Source organism: Melanotaenia boesemani, chromosome 13 (genome assembly GCF_017639745.1).
Source record: "Melanotaenia boesemani isolate fMelBoe1 chromosome 13, fMelBoe1.pri, whole genome shotgun sequence".
In the NCBI taxonomy this organism is placed as follows: Eukaryota; Metazoa; Chordata; class Actinopteri; order Atheriniformes; family Melanotaeniidae; genus Melanotaenia; species Melanotaenia boesemani.
The window spans coordinates 22,144,145-22,165,908 of NC_055694.1; the positions used below are offsets into that span (position 1 = coordinate 22,144,145).

The 21,764-nt window shown below is 38.2% G+C and overlaps 1 protein-coding gene across 2 annotated transcripts in view; it reads right to left on the minus strand.

Annotated features, from left to right (window-relative positions):
- Nucleotides 1-5,807: 5,807 nt before the first annotated feature.
- The window catches only part of sema3h (sema domain, immunoglobulin domain (Ig), short basic domain, secreted, (semaphorin) 3H), a 59,813-nt gene continuing 43,856 nt past the window's right edge, over nucleotides 5,808-21,764 (minus strand). The window contains exons 9-18 of one of the 2 annotated variants that reach the window (XM_042003909.1): nucleotides 17,572-17,641; nucleotides 14,896-15,040; nucleotides 14,680-14,769; nucleotides 14,273-14,402; nucleotides 14,098-14,186; nucleotides 13,427-13,468; nucleotides 12,238-12,392; nucleotides 11,841-11,902; nucleotides 10,588-10,730; nucleotides 5,808-10,493 (exon numbers count right to left, since the gene is read on the minus strand). In XM_042003909.1, the coding sequence (XP_041859843.1) occupies nucleotides 10,056-10,493; nucleotides 10,588-10,730; nucleotides 11,841-11,902; nucleotides 12,238-12,392; nucleotides 13,427-13,468; nucleotides 14,098-14,186; nucleotides 14,273-14,402; nucleotides 14,680-14,769; nucleotides 14,896-15,040; nucleotides 17,572-17,641 (1,364 nt within the window). In that variant the 3' untranslated portion in view covers nucleotides 5,808-10,055. Of the gene's footprint in view, nucleotides 10,494-10,587; nucleotides 10,731-11,840; nucleotides 11,903-12,237; nucleotides 12,396-13,426; nucleotides 13,469-14,097; nucleotides 14,187-14,272; nucleotides 14,403-14,679; nucleotides 14,770-14,895; nucleotides 15,041-17,571; nucleotides 17,642-21,764 lie in introns of both variants that reach the window. The other variant, XM_042003908.1, reaches the window with a different exon arrangement.

Consider the following 21,764-nt stretch of genomic DNA (forward strand, 5'->3'; position numbering starts at 1 on the left):
AATGTGGTAGCAAATGACAAACACTGCAAAGGAGGAGAGAGCATTCAAAACCACAATATCACCACATCTAAAAGATCCTCGTAAAATTTCTAATCCAACCCATATATCCAAGCCAGCTGCGCCCTGTCTCTCAGGGGGGATTCTGCTGTTTCAGCCCATTTGTTTTCTCTATGTGTGACATACATCAAAGCCTTAGAAATTTACCTAAAAAAAATTAGGCTTAAGAAAGGAGCAATTAAAGTTTCCCAACAGAGGTCTCCTTTACCAGTCTATATTTTTTTGTTGAGGGTTGGTATCAAAGATGCCATTTAAACAGATAAGTAACAGAGAAAAGGGCAGTAATAAGGGAAATTAAGGGATATAAAGCAAATTGAGAGCATGTGGCTTCGCACAGAAGTGGTTTTTCATTATGGGAGCTGGAGACTGTATGCTTCATGTTGGTGGCCAAAATGACAGAATGAGACTATAAATCAGATTTACACAAATCCCAGCTATTAATTGCATCCAAGTTTAAGGGGAAGACATATGACTTGAACTGAGCTTAGTCATTTTCAAATGAGAAAATATGAGAAAATTAAGCATTTTCAATTTTTATTATCTCACAGCATGAAAGTGAAAGAGGGAGCTGCATAAACATGAGAAGTGTTTGTAACATTTTCTATTTGACAGACCTGTCAGATGGATTTTTTTGATCAACACCACTTTTTATGTTTGAGTGTGATAATTTTAACTAAATTCCAACACCTTTTTGCATACCATTGTCTCGAAGCAGTTGCCTTCATCTTATCATTTTCCTTCCATTATGTATTTTCTAATGTAGAAAAAAAAAGTCTATTTTTTAAACAGCCATAACTGTTTATGCCTTATGTTTAGCTAGCAAAGGTTTTTGGTACTTTTAGCGAACAGTTAACTCCCTTTTTGCCCATTTCTGAACTAGTTTTTAGTCTTTAATACTCTCATCAGAGTTTCTATTCCTGCTTTTATACTACTCTAACCCCTGAGGTTCCCATGGTTTGGAAATAGCTGCTATTGACTAATTTTTAGGTATTTTTTAGCAGTTATACACTCAAGCAATGTGATATCTAAAAGTGTGATGTGTGTTGTTTTCATTTCAACAAATATAATAACGAAAGAGGCATTTGGCTGATGCATGTTAAGTCTGAGGATTCACTATAAATACCAGTATATTTTGACTGAATTTCAGTTATTTATGAATTAATGAAGAGGTGTTTGCAAATCTAAGACAGTTCAGCTTTATGTGATATGGATGGAAAATGTGTGTTTGGAAAGTAGGTCTCCTTGACTTGTCATGACTGGTGCAGATAAAAATCAAAAATTCAGGTCCAGTGGTTACAGTGGAAAGGGGATTATTAAATGTCTGTAGAAATGCTAAATGTCTTTATAACTGCCTGGATTTTTAAAAACCACATTGGCCCAGCTGATGGAATTAATCCTAGAAACCTATCTGAAGCACTTGGCAATAAAATTCCATCTCAAACACTTGAACAGACAGTTTTATTCGTCATGAGAACTTCACTGAAAAGGATACATACATTGGTGATGGGGATAAGCATCTTATTGCACCTACAAGGCACTGTTATGAGCAAAATGGTAAAAGAAGTTTCTGTGGTTGACTGAGCAAATGGAAAAAAGTCAAAGGTTGCATGAGTCATTCTGTGAGACAAATGCTTAAGGCTTCTCCCTCCCTTCATTTGCCAAAGTGTTGTGCAGCTCTGTGATTATTTCTGGTGCATTGTTCAACTGTGCCGTATGTTTAACTGTGGGATTTGTAGGACTCCGTTAATTCAGAACCAATAAATACGAAGCCACTTTGACCCAATTGTATATAAGCTGTTTTATTACCATATTTTGTTTGAGCCTAAATTCTTTGTTTTAGTTGTGAAGATCAGATCAGGTTAATAAAACTATGTCTTGAGATAAATGTTCTTTACTAATCTATTTACTGCACATCTTTAACAAACAACCCCAGTGAGGATTACCACAGATAAGGGCCCTTTGTAAAATGTAAATAAATACAGAAAGCAATGATTTTTAAATCTCAGAAAGCCAAATATTATTTCCAGTAGAACATAAACAACATATCAGGTGTCAAAACTGAGACATTATACCATTTGATTGGAAACTTTAGCAAATGTTTAATTCGATCGCTCCAACCCAATCATAAAAAAGTTGGAGCAGGGTGACATTCATTTTTGTGTAACATCCTTTCTTCTTTTAACAACTGTCAACATCTGGAAAAGGAGGAGACCACTTTCTGGATTTTTAGGACGGTAATGTTTTCCCATTCTTGTCTAATGCAGAATTCTAGCTGCTCAGAGAGTATTAAAGACTAAAAACCTTTAAACTTATCAGTAATGATGGTGCCTTCATAGATGTGTAAACATCCCATGCCATTGGCACTAATGTAATCCCATACCATTAGAGATGCAAGCTTTTATATTGTCCACTGGTAACAAGCTGGATGGTCTCTCTCTCTTTTGTAGTCAACAGGGCACAGCATCCATGGTTTCCTATTTTTAATGCAGTGCCACCACTGGGCCCAGTGAAGATCCAGTTTTCACCATCAAGCTTGTCCTTCACGCACAGAGATTTCTTTTAATTCTCTGAATCTTTTGACCTCGTAATTTCACAGTGAGGAACATTTTCCTGAAATTGTACCATAATTTGTAGAAGTAATTTGTTTCACTTAGAACCTCTGCTAATTCTTACATTTGAGAGGCTCTGCCTCATTGAAATAATCTCTACCCAGTCATGTTACTGCCCAGTATCTAATTTACCTAATTACTTGTCAAATGCTCCTACCGTTGTATTTTTATTTTTGCCAATTATTTTTCCAGCATTTTGTTCCATATGTTCTAACTTTTGTGAGATGTGCTGCTTCAAAACTTTTCCATGAAATTATAAAATGTCTCAGTTTCAGCATCTGGTATGTTTTTTATGTTTCATTGGGAAAAAATATGGTTTGATGAGCTATGCAAATAATTGCATTCTGTTTTTATTTACATTTTACACAGTGTCCCAGCTTTTTTGGAATTGGGGTTGTACCAATCTAATAAATGTATCCAGTGGTAGTGGAGCAGCATGCAATGTGCATGCAAGCAAGCAACTTGAACTTCAGTATCTTTTCTATGTGGAGTGGTTAAAAATGAACCACCCCAAAGTCACTTAATAGCAAAGCCAGACCCCAGTTCACTATTTCAGCCATACCAACACTTAATACTGTGAAACTTTAGATGTAGACTGCAGGGAAATTGCTGATAAGCTGAGATAAGTGTAGATGATGAACTGAGTTTGACCCATTGAGGGCTTATAGAGAAAACTGTGGAGTCATTCTCTATCAAACAGATATGGCAAAACCTAGAGTAAAAAAGAACTTGTTGCAGTTCTGAAAGCACAAAACTTACAATGCAGAAAATTCAGATGTCAAAGAGTTTTTCACCTTTGATATATGTGTTATTATTCACTCAGTGTGTACAAACATGAAAAAATACCTCCATAATTCTGTTTATCCCATGAAAAGGGGCTTTTCTCAAGTTCCTTAAAGTCTACCTTAAAGGCAGAAATAAGTTTGTATCTGTACTAAGAATGTAAAAGATAGAATAGAATAGAAATACTTTATTAGTCCCTTTGGAGAGTCCTCAGGGAAATTTGGGTGAAGTCTAATCTAGTGTGTTGGAGCAACTTTTGACTCCTGACAGAGCAAAACAAGAACAACAGTGATAATTTTATTATGCTTTTCTGTTCTGTTTAAAGCACTCAAAATGCTTACAGTGAATCCATTATTCATTTACTCCCCATTCATACTTGGCAGGGGTAAATGGTGGGGCAGCCAATCCGCCTCAACAGCCTCTCCAACCACCACCTTGTCTCTATTGGAGGGTGAAGTATTTTGCCCAAGGATACAACAGACTGACTGAATGAAGTAGGATTCAACCTGGCAACCATCCGGTTATTGAACAACCTGCTTCACCGCCTGAGCCACTGCCACCCCAGAGTATGAAATATCAATTTTTAAAGTCAAAGTCAGCTTTATTGTCCATTCTGCAGCATTTACAGGACAAACAGAGAATTGAAATGATGAATTTCTCAAACCGTGGTGCATGAAATACAAGAATATAAGTCAATAAACAAAACAAGCAAAACAATTACTATCACTAAGTAAATAAAAAGTGATAATAAATAGACAAGGCAAATTACAGTCAGTGCAATGTACTGTGTGTTTTTGGTTATAATGCAAAAAAGAAGATTGAATTAGCTTATGGTCTGGTTACAGTAATTAAAGTGGCTGTGTGCTTGTTACTGAGGGCGTCAACCTGTGTGTGTGTGTGTGTGTGTGTGTGTGTGTGTGTGTGTGTGTGTGTGTGTGTGTGTGTGTGTGTGTGTGTGTAGAAGGGGGGCAGAGCAGGAAGAGAGCTCGGCATCCTGACAGCCTGGTGGATGAAGCTGTCCCTCAGTCTGCTGGTCCTGGCCCACAAGGTGGGGTCTCTGGAGATGAAGCAGGCTTTACGAGTGGCGCGAGAGGTGTAGATGTTTTATAGGGAGGAGAGAAACGCACCAACGATCTTTTCAGCTGCTCTCGTTGGAGGGTCTTCCTGCAGGGTGTGGAGATGGCGTCGTACCACATGCCGTCGATGGTGCCTCTGTAGAAGGTGCATATGATGGGGGCCGAGCCTCTAGCTTTTCTCAGTTTGCAGGGGATGCGCTGTTTGGCTTTCTTGGCCATGTACAGTACAGCCAACCATGTACAGTTGTGGGTCACTTCAGCCTTTTGAGACCACTTGTTCAAAGTGACATTGTAATTATTGAAATTTGGTGGAGTTTGGAGGGCTTGATGAAACCTTTTGAAAAGAGGGTGAATGTATAAAGTAAGGTACCACAGGCAACAGTGGCTTGTTTAAAAACAAAGGAAAAGGAATGTTTCATTAATGATAAAATACAGCAACGCAGTATGGTATTTTACTCTAAATACATGCTTGTATATTTTCCTGTGATATCCCATGCCTCAGAGTTCTTCCAAAATGCACCTCAACAGTTAGAGAAAAGGCTGCAGTGGCTTATGTTTGGTCAGTTTGTGGAGTAGTGTGGAATGCATACACTAGAAGTAAGATGAACTGCTGACCTTTACGTTTACCAACAGAAAATTATGTACAGTGAAGAGATTTTTGTATCTGGAATGACTGGAATGTCTAATTTCCCCCATCTGATAGCTTAGCATACCAGTTGTTTGACAGTGAATGATGAAGTGGTCATTTTGGCAGTGACAGATGGTGGTTTGTGTGAATGGTATGTTACAGTTTTGGAGTGAAGCTAATCCTGTACAGTGAACATGAACATAATCACGTATGGTATGGAAGGAATTCCACTGTTGTGTGTCCAAACTGGACAACTTTACTCAAGATGTATCTTGAAAATTTTAAATCTTGCAAAAAAAAAAAAAAAAAAAAAAGTATATGAGAAAAGCACTTGGAAGTAAATTTATACTGGGGAGGGTTAAAATAGTTTTTGATTACTTTCAATATAAACCTCTACCTTGACAAACTTTATCTTTTTAAAGGAAAATTTTAAGATCCCAACATCTCGAAAGCTACACCTTCATCTGTAAAACAGAAAAGTTCCAACAAATGAAAAAGAGTGTTTAACTAGCAAAAGGTTTCATTAGTAATACATGTAATTAATACTGATGGCTTCCATCTGACAGCGTTATAAGTTATAACTACTGTACACAAGTGTGGTTGAAGTAGTTCAGACTTTGAATATATTTCTTGAACCACAAAACACAAACACACTCATTTGCAAGCAGACATTTATACATATTTACAAAAAGAAAAACAAAGTCTCAGCATATGAGTGGAGATCATTTGATGACAGGTCCGTTCCAGTTGCAGAGAAGCTGTTCTGGAAAATCGCAAGCGATGAGTACTGGCACAAAGATGTAAATACAGCGTAACAGTAAAGCGTACAAGGCCCCTGCAATGAATGAGGACCACTTCTGTACCACATCGTTGAGGGGAAACACTCATTGTTTAGAATGGTTGAACATAAAAATGTCTCATAGGAGCTCTGCCACAGACTAAAGAGATGTTTGGATCTGTCGAATACTCCTTACACACTCATGTAAACACAAAATCCTCAAACCAGGGTTGACACAAGCATGATTACTTTCATATTTTTAGGTAGTTGGATGTGATGTTTGGGTTAACTGCTGGAATATTCTAAAGGAAAATTACATTGGTGGTTGATTAAATGCAAAATATATCATTTGAAACCTAAAAGAAGTAACTTTGCTTTGTTTGCTTGAAGGTGTGCAGGAGAAGCCGCCCTTATTTCTCAAATAGCCAAAATAAATCGCTGCTCAACATGAACAGCAAAGTTATGCTAGCTCTACTAGCTAGCCTCCACTGCTAACTTTTCCGTTAGCAGTACTTTCTTATGGCTACTGTTATTAAAATTCCCATTTCCAACACAACCTATTGAAAGTCTCAGACCTTTGATGCTACACCTGTCAAACCTGCCACATGCTTAGTTATGCATGATTTCGAGCTCTAACACAATTCCATAGATATGTTACTTCATTAAGAAATTCACCTCTTGTACTTTTGACATTTCTGTTTGTTTAATTTTCTCTGAACAGATATGCCACTCAACATTTCAACTTGAACAGACCGACTGTAACTACTGCCTCTCTTTTCAGACTTAGAGTTTAATTAAGCTGCATGCTATTAGCATTGGCTTCAGATACTCTAATTCTGACTACAAATGGCCATTTCAATGGCCTAAGGTGTTTTGAATGCTTATAAAGTATTTAAGATGGCTAAAATAGGCTTAAGTCTCATTTTGCTACATATATGGACAGTCATCTTAAAATACTGACAGAAAACATAACTGAGATACAACATTGGTGCACATCAAATGCTATATAGTGAAGTCCATGATATGACTACACAGCAATTATTAGGGTATTATCATTTGAAAACCTATACAAGACTTTGACTATTTGTTATTGGCAACGTCATAAAAGGATTGCTGACTACATAAGAATTAAGTAGCTAGCTTCACACACTCCATCACACACTTTTTAATTTTGTATCTCCATGACATTTACACAGTTTCATTTGATAAATGGTCTTTTTTTCTCCTCCATTTTTAAACACATGTGCAGAAGCAGCTCAGCATTGGTGGGTTCTTTTATGTGGTTGAAGCCAAGGAGGCAAAAACCAAGAAGCCAAAAAAGCCAAACCCACATTAACTTTCTGCACCCACTTTGCTTTGAGTTGCTCTAGTTTATTTTTCTTAAAGCATCAGAAATGTCTCCAGTCTAACGCTGATTTCCCAAATTTGGCAGATTTACTAGTTTAGTCTGTGAACTTTTGTGAGAGCTCTTACCCAGATTCTGCTAATGTCAAACACACCCGAACACACAGAGGTTTTCCTGTGCAGAAATACAACTGTAAAAGCAAAGGTATCAGGATCCTGCAGGACCTAAAATGGGATATATTACAGATGGCTTTGCCTGCTAAGCATCATCATGTGGAGTGAATTAAATATACACAAAGTTGTTATTATTCAACCTCAAAATGCATGTAGACCATACAAATTAAAGTTAAGGTTTAATTTTGTTAGACTGGTTGGCTCTCTGTCACACACTTTATTCTCTCATATGGATTTAACAAGACTTTTCCATTTCTAAAACAATGTTATCCATAAACACTGCAGTAATGTTAGGCTTGAAGGTGTGATTGAAGCTTTTGGTTTCTTCTGAGAAGGAGCAACTTTAAAGGAAACAAAAAATAAAAACTACAAAAACTAACAATTTTTTACACTTTAGTTCCTGCAGCCTCATAATGACACAGTTTTACTTTTAAATATTACCCAGATGGGCAAGTAAAAAACACTTGTGGAAGAAGTGTTGGTTTTACATTTAAACATCAAGAACAAATCACAATTTATCATCTTGCAAAGTTACTGAATCCATTCAAGCCTCACAGGCCAGAGTCCACCAGACGTCAGTCCCGTTTAGCACTTTATCCAGTTCCAACTTTGTAAAATAATAGCTTCTTTATTGTACAGTGGGCTGGTTTCATACTTTGCAGTCAGATGTCATCACCAGCTGGAACAGCACTCTGTTACTCACTTAAAGTCACCAATGGCCCATAGTTAAAAAACAAAACAAAACATGCATGTTATGTACAAGGGCTCTCATTTCAGTCCACTTCAAAATGTGTTTCCTTGTTCATGTGGTATCAGATATAAGCGGAAAATCTTTTAAGTACATCTTAATATTTTACAGTGCTCTATGTGCTAAAATAACTGTCACAACCAAAGTCACAGTAAAACAGATTTTTTTCTTTAAGAGATACAGAGCTTTAAAATTGTCCATTTTTAAAACTTATGAGACATGATTTCAAATCGTAGCAGTACAAAAAATTCCTCTGTGTCTTCCCTAAATGTCTGGTAGTGCTTATTTTAATTATGACCCTCATTAAAGCCATTTTTTAAAAAAACATTCAATTCTGAACATCAGGGAGGAAGATTTTTTTTTTTTTTCCTGTTAATGCAGACATTTCTTAAAATCCGTAGCGTGTTTCCTATAGCTGTAAAGTGTATGAATGACAGACTCCAGAGAAAGTAAACCAGCACTCAAAAAAGGATGAAACATTTGGTCTTTTGTTCATTTTGTTGCCACAAAGAACAAAATCAGAGCCAGCAATGCCTCTGAACCAAACACGTCCTGCAGTGTGTGAATGCGTGTGTGTGTATGTGTGTGTGTGAACGGCTGCAACACGGGGCACTAATGTCCTGGGAAAGTTGATATGCAGCCCCATCAAAGCCATCATCATGCTTTTTCTTTGCCTCTTTGTGGTTGCAGTCTGTCATCTCGTGGCTGGACCGCACCTTTACAAAGAAACAAAGCCCTCAGTGTGTGTGAACTAGATGACTGTGTTATAGGTTATATATCAATTAGGGGGGGGTTAAAAACATCAAGGTTAGTTCCTCATGATCTAAATAGGCCTAATTGGTTTTCTCAAAGTTGCTACTGAGTTAAATTCCTATCTGGATGCTTAAATACTAGAGTTTGAATGATTTCACCCCTTGATTATCAATAACTGCTTATTATTTTCCAAATAATTTAATTCCAGTAAGAATTTCTTTTTTGTTTAGTTGCACAACAGATGTTTGACAGTTGACTGGTGTACAACATATACATTCTTTTCAGCACATATTGTAGATGTGCTTGTCTCTTTTTTGTTCTCTTTCCAGCCGCATGGTTCTTCCATGAAATGCTTTTAAGCAGTTGACCCTCAATTCTCAGATGTCTGAGGATGGCGTGCCCTTGGAATCTGAGCATTATACAAAGTTTATAAAAAGCTTTTTGCAACTATGATACCCTTTATCTCTCCAGCATGACCTTTCAAGGTCACCAAAAGGAACAGAAGTGAAATTTTGCCTTGAAGGTAGAAAACCAATTTAAAAACATCTGTTTAGCTTTGAAGAATAATTGTGTTTGTGATTTGCATTTAATGGGTAAAGCATAAAGCCACCAATGCGGTTTTGTAATGAAGCAATAGTTTAAAAAGGGGTTGTATGTTTTCTACTGTTGGATTTGAAGTTCTGGTACAACACTCCCTGGAAGTTCCAAATGTAAAAATTCCCAGTCCAAACTCCTCGTCACGACGTAGTCAGTCAAACAGAGTGATCTGACCATGCAGTTCATCCTTCATTCAACATGCTACACAACCAGCTACTCTACAGATTTTTTTATAAACAAAGTCATTTGTCCAAGTGAAACAGTCCTCTGCTGTTCTGAATCCTCCTCTACTTACTTCAGAAGATTATGTGTAGGTAGCTTTAATGTTTATGACAAGAAAGAGAGGACGCTGTTTTTGTTTGCAGATAAATTCATGCACAAGAAGTAGTCTCTGTACATATGTGTGTGTGTGTCTCAGTGTATAAGTTAAGTGTGTGCACGTGTGCATGTGTGTGTTTGTGTGAAAGCCACACAAAACACTGTGTGTTAAGTCTCTGAACATCTGGGCTCAAGCGCTCCTCGGTGCCCTCTGCTGCGGCTTGCTCCTGCTCTTCCTCCCTGCTGCACGTCCACCTCCCCCATGTTTGAGCTTCTCTCCCTTCGCTTGCTCCTTGTGCAGTGCTGTCATGATGTCACCATGACGACGGTTGTTGCGTGGTGGGCGGTACCCCAGAGCCTTGCAGTGCTGGCCCAGGTTTCCTGGATGAATCAATGCCATCACATCCTCGTACCACGGCTGGGTTCCTGTTTTCTGATAGGATGAACTGGACAAGGAAGCGAGTACGCGGCTGGCTGACGGGCTCCAAACAGCAAGACGGACAGTGACCGCAGTCCAATGATAGCCGTGCTCCTCAACCTGACAGTGGTACATGCCACCATGAGTTAGCTCAGCTTGGCGAATCAGAATTCCCCGCTCAATCACCACCAGCTGGTCACCTGTTACTACCTGGAGAAACATAAGCGTCAAATATGTTTATACAAGTCAATGTGGATATTGTGAATTATAGCTAAAACCATAACAGTAAGATGCACTCAAGTACCTGGTTTAGTTCAGGACTATTCTCTCCAGCCTGTTTATACCAGGTCACTGCAGCATGTCGAGATCGAGGCAGGCATTCCAGGTAAGTGCTGTTACCCTCGGCAACCATCATAACTCTGTGCTCCGCCTCCACCTGCAGCCCAGCTGATTTAGATTGAGGAAAAGATGTGACAGGTTAGAGCTGGTTTCTTGTTGTTTTAAACATCCATCCATCCATCCATCAGTCCATCCATCCATCCATCCATCCATCCATCCATCCATTCATCCAACCAACCAACCAACCAACCAACCAACCAACCAACCTCTTTTTAAAGGCAAATAGATTAATTTGTACCTTTAATATTTCTTTCTGTTTGAAAATATTCATAGCTGATTATATGCAGTTCATTACAGGGGATATTCATATTTTTATGATTTTTATATAAATATGAAGATATATGGATCCCTACAATGTTAAATTACAGCTTAGATTTTATGCATAATATTTCATAATATTTTATAATATTTTAAGCAGGATCAGTTTCTTAAATTTCTATTACACAGTCCTAGAGTTAAAAAAAAAAAAAGGAAGATTAGATATTAATTAGCTATTTGGGTCTATGACTTGATTATTTTTTATAATCAAAAGCCTTGTGTAGTCTATAAGCTTCTCGAAGAAGCTCCTCGGAAAAGCTGTCCAGAACTCTGGTAGAAAATAAATCATTAATGCCCCAAAGCAGAATGATGTAAGAGGATTACAAAGATTGTTAAGGTAGCTGTGGCTACTTTTCCAGATGTTAATGGCAGTCGGAGAAACAGAAATGGTGCCAATTAATAGCTGAAAAACTGTATTTTAGCCTTTTTTTTGGCAGCAACACCTGTAGTAAAACTGAAAAAGAAATACCGTTAGAAGCCTACAACATCTGACTAGTGTGTAGGAAACTACTGTCACTGTACTTTTAGTCAAATGTTCTGTTTAGCATATTTCCCCTTTAGTAAATCCTAATTTTTTTTTTTTTTTTAGTCATTTTATTTAAATACAAGATCACGATTTCATCACACAATATCAACTTGGTCATAAGTGCATGATTTCGGATTATTCGATTAGATGGATTCTGTATTTTGTCTGTCCTATATGCATTCTGATATTACTGTATTTGTACTGCAGAAAGTGTCCGACTAGAAAGCACTAACGTGTAGTTATTGCTAAAATAAATCTCTTGTAGCTCAAGCATGCTTAAACTGTTGACCGGGACCAGTGGATTTATTCCTTACCTCCTTGTCTGACACATTGATTCAGTGGATCTTCATCCTCCCCTAAATGACGAGCATTTCTCCTGCAAAGAATCAGATGTTGCTTTTTAACAACAAACTGGAAGCAGCTATTCCAGACAACGGGGCTATGATAAACAATCCGTTTAAAGACGATTGCACTGTGGGTCTGCTATGTAAAGTTTGTCCTGGGGTTGGCTTGACAGAAAAGGTCACAAGATAACCAATAGTGACATGGATTATCCAACTGATATCAATTTACTCGTAAGATCACAGGGGGAGAGATCAGTATGTCTCTGCAAACATTAGCATTTTCAAGCAAATCTGTTCACTTGCAATCCTTTGTTTTCTGGAAGGAGACATTCAATATGCATCCAAACATCTTGTTTGTTGTGCATACCGTCGCACAGTGGGCATGTAGGGACTGCAAGCATGTCCGTCCCAGGTGCAGTAGGGATCCCTGGCCAAGCAGCACTCAGCGCAGGCCTGGCCATAAAGCTCGCATTGGTACAGGGCCAGCTGGGACACACCCTCCCTGGAGCCCACAAAGAGCCACTGCTGGAGGAGAGGGAGTTGGTGAAAGATAGAAACAAGAAGAAAATATTGGGAGAGGAGGAAGGAGAGATGCAAAATGAAGGATGGTCAAGGAAAATGGAGGACGGGTGGATCAGTTAAGATGATCTACAAATGATCTATCTATCTATCTATCTATCTATCTATCTATCTATCTATCTATCTATCTATCTATCTATCTATCTATCTATCTATCTATCTATCTATCTATCTATCTATCTATCTATCTATCTATCTATCTATCTATCTATCTATCTATCTATCTATCTATATTTTTAATCAAATTAACACAGCTTACAAATTAATCATGAGAAATAATGATTAATTACCATTATGCTTAAAATGCTTGTTTTTAACTGTAATGTATCAACAGAGAAAACAAGCCAATGCTTACAAATTTTGTATGCTAACTGACCTTCACATGTTTTTTTGTTTGTTTTTTTTTTGTTTGTTTGTTTTTTTTTCTTTTGTACTTTTTTTTAAATCTATTTTCTTAGGTGTGTGCATGGCTGTCTTATGAATAGTAGATTTTAGTGCTGTGTCACTAGCAAACCTCAATACTGAAAATGAATATAATAAGGTATGTATATATACACACATACATTCGTCTAAGTTCTCACACAGCACAAATGTCAATGTGAGGCCACAGGGAGTGTGTGTCTGTGTCTGTGTCTGTGTGTGTGTGGGAGTGCGAAACATAGGAACTCTAGCTTTTTACCATCTAGATGTGTATATCTGGTTGTGCGAGTGAGCTGTGAATTTTCTTTTCATGAACTATTTTAATAATGCAAGGTGCATATCTGTGTGTGTGTGTGTTGTGTGTGTTTGTGTGCGTGTGGTATCTCTTCATTATTGCTCTGACTGAGGTAGGGTAACCATAGCAACTGCTGATGAAGTTGTCCTTGGAGAGGCAAGGTGGAGAGATGAGTGATATGTGTGATGCTGTGCATGCTAGTGTGTGTGTGAGGAGGGGAGTTCAGAAGTTTGACAGTGAGTTTGTGTTTCTCGTCTGTTACCTTTTTCTTTGAGAGAGCCATTGCTGTCACTGGTGATTTGTGCTGTGGGGAGGACAAAAAAAGAAATATATATATATATATTGAGTTTATATTGAGACAAAGTAGATTCTCAACCACAGATCAGTGAACATAAAGTTATTTTCAACCACTACTGAACACAGAGTCTTAATCTGAAATGTTTATTGTTATCAGAAAAATGACCTTTACAAAATAATCTTGCATAAAAAAATATATGCATCTGTAAAGTTAAGCATACAAAGCTGTGTTACATTAGTGTATCTGGTAGGCATTATTCAGCAGTGCAGTGATGGACTTTACTGCGTTTTCTGTGTGCTTACATTTAACAGAGCGATGCAGCGTTTTTGTGTCTGGCAGAAAATATGCATGCTTTGCCTTTTTGCTCACAATTTCCAATGTTAACAATGCATGCTTTAGTCTGAAAGTGCTCTCAATTCATTTCCATATGGTAGGATCAAATATGGAATTCATCATTATGTCTGTATTTGTTTTTTGTCTTGCAGGCTAATGTGAAAAGTTTGTGCTGCTTTATGTCTTCACAGTTGAGCTTAGATCTGGTTTGGTTAGGTCAATAGATTTATGAAGGAATGGGCATAAAAAGTCTTAAACATGATTAAATAACACTTTTTCTTTGTGGAAGTGGTTTCCTGTACCTGAAAGACCTGCAGCTGCTCCAGAGTCACCTCCTGACTTTGAGAATGCTCTCTGGGAAGATGGATGGCTTTTAGCACAAGTCCTGAGTCTGAAGAACCAAAGAATATTTAATAATATGTATGTTTTAAAAGATAAAATGGATTTATGTGGTTTAAAAGATGAGCTGCAGTCTACCTGTGCCGATAAAGAGGACATCATAAGTGCCATCCACAGCCTCCACCCTGTCCACCAGCAGTTTGCTGAACTTATAGTGGACGCCCACTCTGACCAGAAGGGGGCGTTCTCCCAGCGGCAGCACATTTTCCTGAAACAACGTGAGTTACATAAAAAAAAATAAAGTGTCACATCTCTGGTTTTCAGGGTATCTACTCACATCCAGCCCTGTTATTCATCAATAATATTATAGAGGTTTCATGTCCTCAGTGATGAGGTGGTAAGCACTGTGCTAATTCATTTTCTTAATTTCATTTAAGACTTTGGACGAAAATAGAGAGATAAAATTACGTGACCCAGAGTAAAATAGGCCACAGTCTAATTAAATTGAATTGATGTAATTTAATAAAGTGAAAAATCGGATGAACCTGCAGCAGCGGGTGAGTCCTGCTGAAGAAAATGACGTCATCTGGATACTCTCTGGTTGAGCTGTAGCTGCCATATGTGCTGCTTGGACACTGGGAGTGAGAAAAAATTTATTTGGTTTGGCATAGACGCAACCCCACACTGGTCTGGAAGGGGCATTTACTAATTTAAAAAATATAAAATATGTCTGGAGGAGACCGTTTTGAATGTTAACTTACAGTTCCGGGCCGTGGATAAGGCACCTTGCCTGTAAACTCTGCCCATTTATACTGAGGCCCCTCCTTATGCAGGAAGTTTCCTTTAAAAGCTCGAACCACATCCTCCATTCGATAAACGCATACCGCTGAACCATTCAAGATATCACTAGGGAAAAAGCAGATAATATTTCCTACTATAATTAATCCATTTTGGCAACATGTGTAACCACAAAAAAAAAAAAAAAACTGTGCATCCCTTTAATTTCTCTTGATAAGCTGCTATGGAAGTCAAACTATAAGTAGGATTTAGGAAAATGATGCACCCAGTGATGAGCTGTGACTCATTGTGGCTTTTCAACTTGAAGGCATCAGTCAATTGAATGTGCTCCAAACCAAAATCCAGTTTGGATGAATGTGCTGCTCTGTCTTCCTACCACAACACATGCCAAACGCTGCCGTTAACACGCAGATTTCTGGAAGATTTTAGCCAAGCGTCTTTAGCTCAAACACCCCAGCAAACTAGAAGCAGGGCAGACAGAAGAGCCACGTTATTATGACTCAGTGTGGTTTCACTCAGTTCATTTGGGTGACATATGTTGGACATTTGCTCTCTGTTCCTTCTCGTTTATTTCTCCTCACTCAGCCAGGAGGACAGATAAAAAGATAACTTAAAGAATTTAAAGCTCAAACCAGGGTGAAAAGCAGTCATGTTTGCCTTCCTGTTGTATTCCACAGTGGGGCATTTTCTCATAAAAGGGATGACAGCTGGACCACTAAGATATCTATAAAACCACCTTCCCTGAAAGATCCATACAAATGACATACACATAAATACAAATTACGTAAAAAACATCTATTTTCTTCAAGCATTTACAGGCCATTCTGTGGATGTTTAAAAAAAAACACTATAAATAAATTAAAAGCTTCAGATTAGAACAAAGGCAGCTGCACATGTGATTGCAGTGTGCTATATTCTGTCAACAATGTGATGAAAAGTTGGTAGTGGGGAGCCCACAAAAAAGAAAAAAACACCAGCCTTACAAAAGCAGCAGTGTGCAAACAATAAATCAACAATCTGCTCCCTGACGCAGTGCATGTGATTGACAATTAAATAAAGGAAGCACTAAAAAACAACAACAAAAGAAGAATAGATGACAGATCCACAGCTTACACATCAAAGCCCAGTGTGTGTGAGCACTCATGACTGTACCAGAGAAACAACTTTCCATTCAGAAGAAATGACCCCTCTGCACCCTGCAGTTCTGTGGTTGCAACCCCACCCTGAGTGATGCTTTGGATTTCTGTTCACTCCCCACTGAGATTCCAGACACTTTCCAAATCTCAAAAAACAGACCAACACCCTGCTTACCAATGCTGTCATACTTCTGCAGCTACTGTGGAGCTCTGGTGTCCAAAAACAGACTCTCACTTGGAGAAAATGAGGAAACACATGTTTTTCTTTTCTTTTTGGGGTTACTAAGCTACTCATTTTTTCTTAACCTAAACCCCACATTTTTATGATTTCTTTATTTAATCACCCTACATTCACTGTGTGTGAACCTATCTATTCTAACATTAGACATACAAACACACGGGTGCTGTCAGGACTGGTCCAATGATGATGTTGTGATGATGAAGGCTCATGTGAGCTCCATCTTAACATGAATAAATGAATGTATTTCATTCTAGAGTCACAGTGACAAAAGACCTTGCGGGTGGTTGTGTATTTCACAGTGACATGAGGCATTCATATCCGGACACACACGCACACACACTCCTCCCGACTGACTCAACACATGTCAACATGATATAAGATGAGGCAGATGCTGATTAACTGAGAATCAAATTAGACAAAGAGATGCTTTTCTATGCTCTGCTTTTGCACTCCACAAATGCAGCTACACAAAACTAGTGGAAATTTTAATGGAGACACAAAAGGAGAGCTGTGACATGTTTTTATATTTGGAAGGAATTTCAGGGACCACATGCATTCATAATTAAAGATGCGAAGGATTTTAACTACTATCTGGTCAGTGGTGGGAAATCTTTTATGCAATAATCCTCATAAAATGAAACCTCATTATTGCCTCCACTGTCATATTTGTTCTAATTCATGACTGTGGTTTGATTTACATCCAACTTTAAATCCATTCAAAGTTTTCATTTGGACAGTTGTTCCCTTTTCTAGAGCACTTAAAGTTTAATGCAGCCAAATGCAGCTAGTGACAAATCACTGTCTCATTCTTTCTTTTTTCTTGACATTCAGTGTTAACTTTCAGGAAATCATATCCATTAAAACTGATCTAGCATACTTGTCATTACATGTACACCTCTGTGCAGTATAAAACCTGCAGCAGCTCAGCTGTTGGTGTGCGTAGTTAAGCACCTTGTCCTACACTTTATTGAACTTTGTTTCTTTTCTTTACTTGATGATCAAAGGAAACAATGATCAACTCTTGAACTGTTGCAATACTGAATCTAAAATTATATTACTTTGCTGCAGGAACTGACAAACAACTGAAACTCAATGGGTTTGTTTTCTACTGAATTCCCTGTGAGGGAGGAATTTACTCACACAGAGGAAACAGTCTGTGTTCAACCACCATACTCATATATTTCAAAACATAAACAGGGATCCATATAGTTCACAAATGATATAATATTCTATTCCCATGATTTTTATGACGAGGCAAATACCTTGAAGTGGTAAACAAGCCATAGATGAGAGGATTCTTCTTGTCTTTCCCATGGAGAATAAATATGTCTTCTGGATGGAGAATATCCACAGAGAATAAAAAGAGGAGGGAGGGATTGAAAGAAAAGGAGAATGACAAAAGACAAAGAGGTAAAACATTAGTTAGCCACAGTAAAAAAAAACAAAAACATAATATTACTAGTACAAAAGTTTTACATTTCTGTTGCACTGTGTGTATTTTTCTACCTGTGAGTAATATTCGTGACTGTGTGTAATGTTCTTTTTTGGCATTTGGGGTAGGCACTTTGTATTCGTTATGTGTATGACTGTGTGTGTATCTGAGCGTATGCATCTATCAGTCTGACTGTGTGACTAATAGCATGCTGGCAGCAAGGCTGACTGGCTGTTTGTAATGAATCTGTAGCCATTAATAACTGGCCGCAGTGGGAGAAGTGAGGCCATGAGTCTGCCACAAGAGAAAAACACCTGCTGCCACACACACTAACATCAAGCCTCAGTCCTCGCCCTTTATTTCAAAATGCAGTAGCTCACAACATTTGCTGTGTTTTTCTCAATTTGGTGTTGCTCTGATTCTGGTCTCATGCAGCAGAAATGTTTAGTCTGTAAATTGATGCACCATCAGTGCATTGCAGCATTTGAGCTTTGTCTTTAAACCATAGCAGAGTTTTCTTTGAAGTTTCAGTTTTATCTATATAGTGCATATAAATCTGTTTCCTTCAAACCAATTTGAAAATTCTCAACAAATCCTCTGTTTTAGTGGGAAACCTTCTGTCGCAGTGCAGCATGAAACTTTAAACACTGTGACATAACACACACACCGCTCGTCCCACTTTGGCAAACTGTGACACATTTTAGAGCTTCCATTATGACTTTAAAACACTACGCAGACGTCTTGTAATTACTATCTGTGACAATTAAGCACATTTTTGACATTTTTGGCCATTTATTTCTAGTTTGGCTCATTGTATGATTCAGTTGTTTGCTCACAGCTCAGACAAGGTCTTGGTTTTCACTGTTTATTTAAATCACAATAACTCAAAGGTTTTCTGTTTTGCACTTCTGCCTCAGATAAGAGCGGGCAATGTTTTATCATCCCGTCACAATTTCAGACAAAAGAGCTCTTTGTTTTCTTGGTGGCATGCTGTGATAATCTATAAATACACAACTTGATTTAGCTCCTGGAGTGTGTTTGGCAAATAGCTTTAAAACTCTTAGACAATCATAGAACTCAGGTTAATGTTGACACGAGTTTTGCAGCAATAAAGGTGGCTTTTTATAAATATATATATATATATATATATATATATATATATATATATATATATATATATATATATATATATATATTCTTTAATTTTCTCCTCTCCTTGCTGAGGTGGAGATGTTGTGGTGATGGAGACGTCGAAGCGAATCACTGTTCCCACATTCCTGCCGTTCCTGCTGTTTCAGGTGGCCTCCATGGAACTACGGCCCTGCAGGAAGGCTAATCTCATCTCATCACAATTACACATGCATCAACACACACTCACACTTGCCACACACACTGAAAGGTTTGGGAGCACTCACACATCAAACAGAAAATTTAAAGCATGTATGGCCAAATATGTACCCCCCACCCCCTGTAAAACTGCGGGGAGGAAAACATATAGACACTCATCCATGTGGTGTTTGTCAAATTGCCCCCACAGAGGACTATGGGTAATCTCCACCCTGCAATAGAAACATTGCTCACTCCCTCAGTCCTTTTATATATCACCATTTCATTATTAAATTTTCTTTACTGCTTCTTTTTTATCTCCCTTCCTATAAATTACAAAGTAGAGGTCTTGTTTTTGCTATCTCTAGCTCTACTTCTGTTCCTGTCCTCTCTCTTGACTGCAGTCTGCTCCTGTTGTATATCATCCATCTTTGTTCCCACATCCTCTCTACTCTCCCATCAGTCCCAGTTAGTTCTCTTTTCCGGTTCACATCTTCCAAAGAATGCCCCTCACTCTTCAACTCCTTTCATCAATCAAAACCTTTATCATCTCTCGGTTTTCTTTTTTCCTCCCCTTCCACTCGCCTTAAAGGTTATTTTTAATTTTTTTATGGCAGGTTTGCTTTATTACTCTGGATGACGTATATGCTGTGTGCTCTGTGCTTTTATCTAAAGCTCCTTAATGTTTTTAGGGCAGGGATGAGCTTTAATCAACAGAGGGGCATCTGAAGATTTATTTGAACAGAATTTAGTTTTATAGCCACACGGGCAGCCTTGTGGGACTTCTATGGAGGATGTGACAGTGAGTCTCTCGTTAAGCCTGGGGGCAACATTGACCTGACAGCAATCAAACTGAGCAAAAAGCAAATAAAATCTAGGTGTAAGTGTTTCCAAAACTACATCTGGCCTCCAGTTATCTACAGCAAATTTATAGGAAATGAACAGAGCCATATATGACCATGTTAATTAAGTTTGGTTGATGTCTGCTACTTATATTTGAACTTTTTAGTGGTAAACAAGTTTACACAGAGGTGAAAAGCAGAAAAAAAGGCCTTTGAGTGACTGGCAGTTTAGAAAAATATTGGTAACAGTAAGGTCAACTAACTCTGATGAGCAAAGAACTCATTATCAACTCAGGACATGTAGATAGATGATGCAAATGTAAATGTTTTAAAGCAAAGGTAGTTTGAGCTAAATGCTACAATTAGCATGCAAACAGACTGTTAAAGCTACTGTTTGGTGTGCAGAATGTTTACAATGCTTCCTTTCTTAGTTTAGCATAGTAACGTCTCAGCAAAGCCAAAGTGAAACACAATTTTGACCTCATGAGGGCAAAAAGGGATCAGCAAAGGTATCATACACAATATCAATGAATGCATCAAACTAGAAATGTATTCACTTTATGCTGAGGTTGTTCAAAGGAAGAAAACAACCTGCTGGTGCTAAATTATTTCATTATCATGCAAACTGTATCCAATAATCAATAGCTGTTGAGATATTCTCGGTTGGAACTAGACACTCCCAGCTACAGAGTTACACTGGTATAAATAATACTCCCAGAAAAAAACGTAACTTGTTACAAATGTCAAAAGGATTGAGGGCTGGCAAGAGGAAGATCACTTACAATGCTTGATAGTGTTTTAAAGCTGGGTGGTAATGCAATCTCATACAATTTAATTCATCCAGGTTAACACTGAAAAAGTACTGAGTAAAGTTTATAGAAACTTTAGCTATTTCTGTAGAGAAAAACTTCTTAAAAGTCATTCTCTTTCTACGCAGCACCTCACTGTGCATTCATCTCCACATGAAAACATAGCTTAACTTTGGAAGACGAAGTCAGTACAACATTTTTCCTTTCAAAGACTTTAAAGAAGACGTCTCAGTTATTTATGGCTCAGCCTGGTGAAAAGTCCCTTCTATGGCTCCTCTTTGACAAGTTTAAATCACAGCTGATTTAGCACCGTGCTGCCTCGCTTCTGCATCACTCGCCCACCTGATGTATTCAGCTGTAGTGACTTTATTGTCATTAATCTTTAACAAGGGAGGGAAAAGAAAACACACACACATTAATGTCGTATGCTGAGTGTAGGAAATATGAGGTCAGTCTGTGTCAGTCTGTGTGACCAGGTGATAATTAAAGCAGGAAGAAGAGCTGGTTCAAAGTTTTTAGCCATGTTGTGGCTTAATAAAACAACTTCATGATGTCTTGTCTTTTTCAGCACATTTTCCTCCTTTAGTCTCAAATACTCTGCCTTCCTTTCTCTCCTTCTACATATTCTCTCCTTTCCTGTGCATCTCTTTATTTTTTATCAGGTGCTCATCCAGTCTCCCTTTACACTTAAATCTACCTGGAATTCCCTGGATCTCTCTTGGGGTCTTTTGTTCTTTTTTTGTCTCTCACTTTCACTGTCCCTCTCTGTCTCCATCTTTCTCTTCTGCTATCTCTCTTTCCCTCCATTTCCCCGTCCATCTGTCTGTCTGGCCTATTTTCTCCAGAGGATTGTTCTTGTGTCTTCTTCTCTAAACAAAGCAAGGCTGTTTCCCCCTGAGGGAAGATAGTCTTGTCTAGCCCGCAGACCTGCAGCATCAGCCCCTATCTTCTTCATCCTCCTCCTCCTCATCCTAATTGTCTGGCCTGAACCCCTCCAGGCAAACACCCCTATTCTCCTCATTTCTCCACTCTTTCCTCTCTGTCCA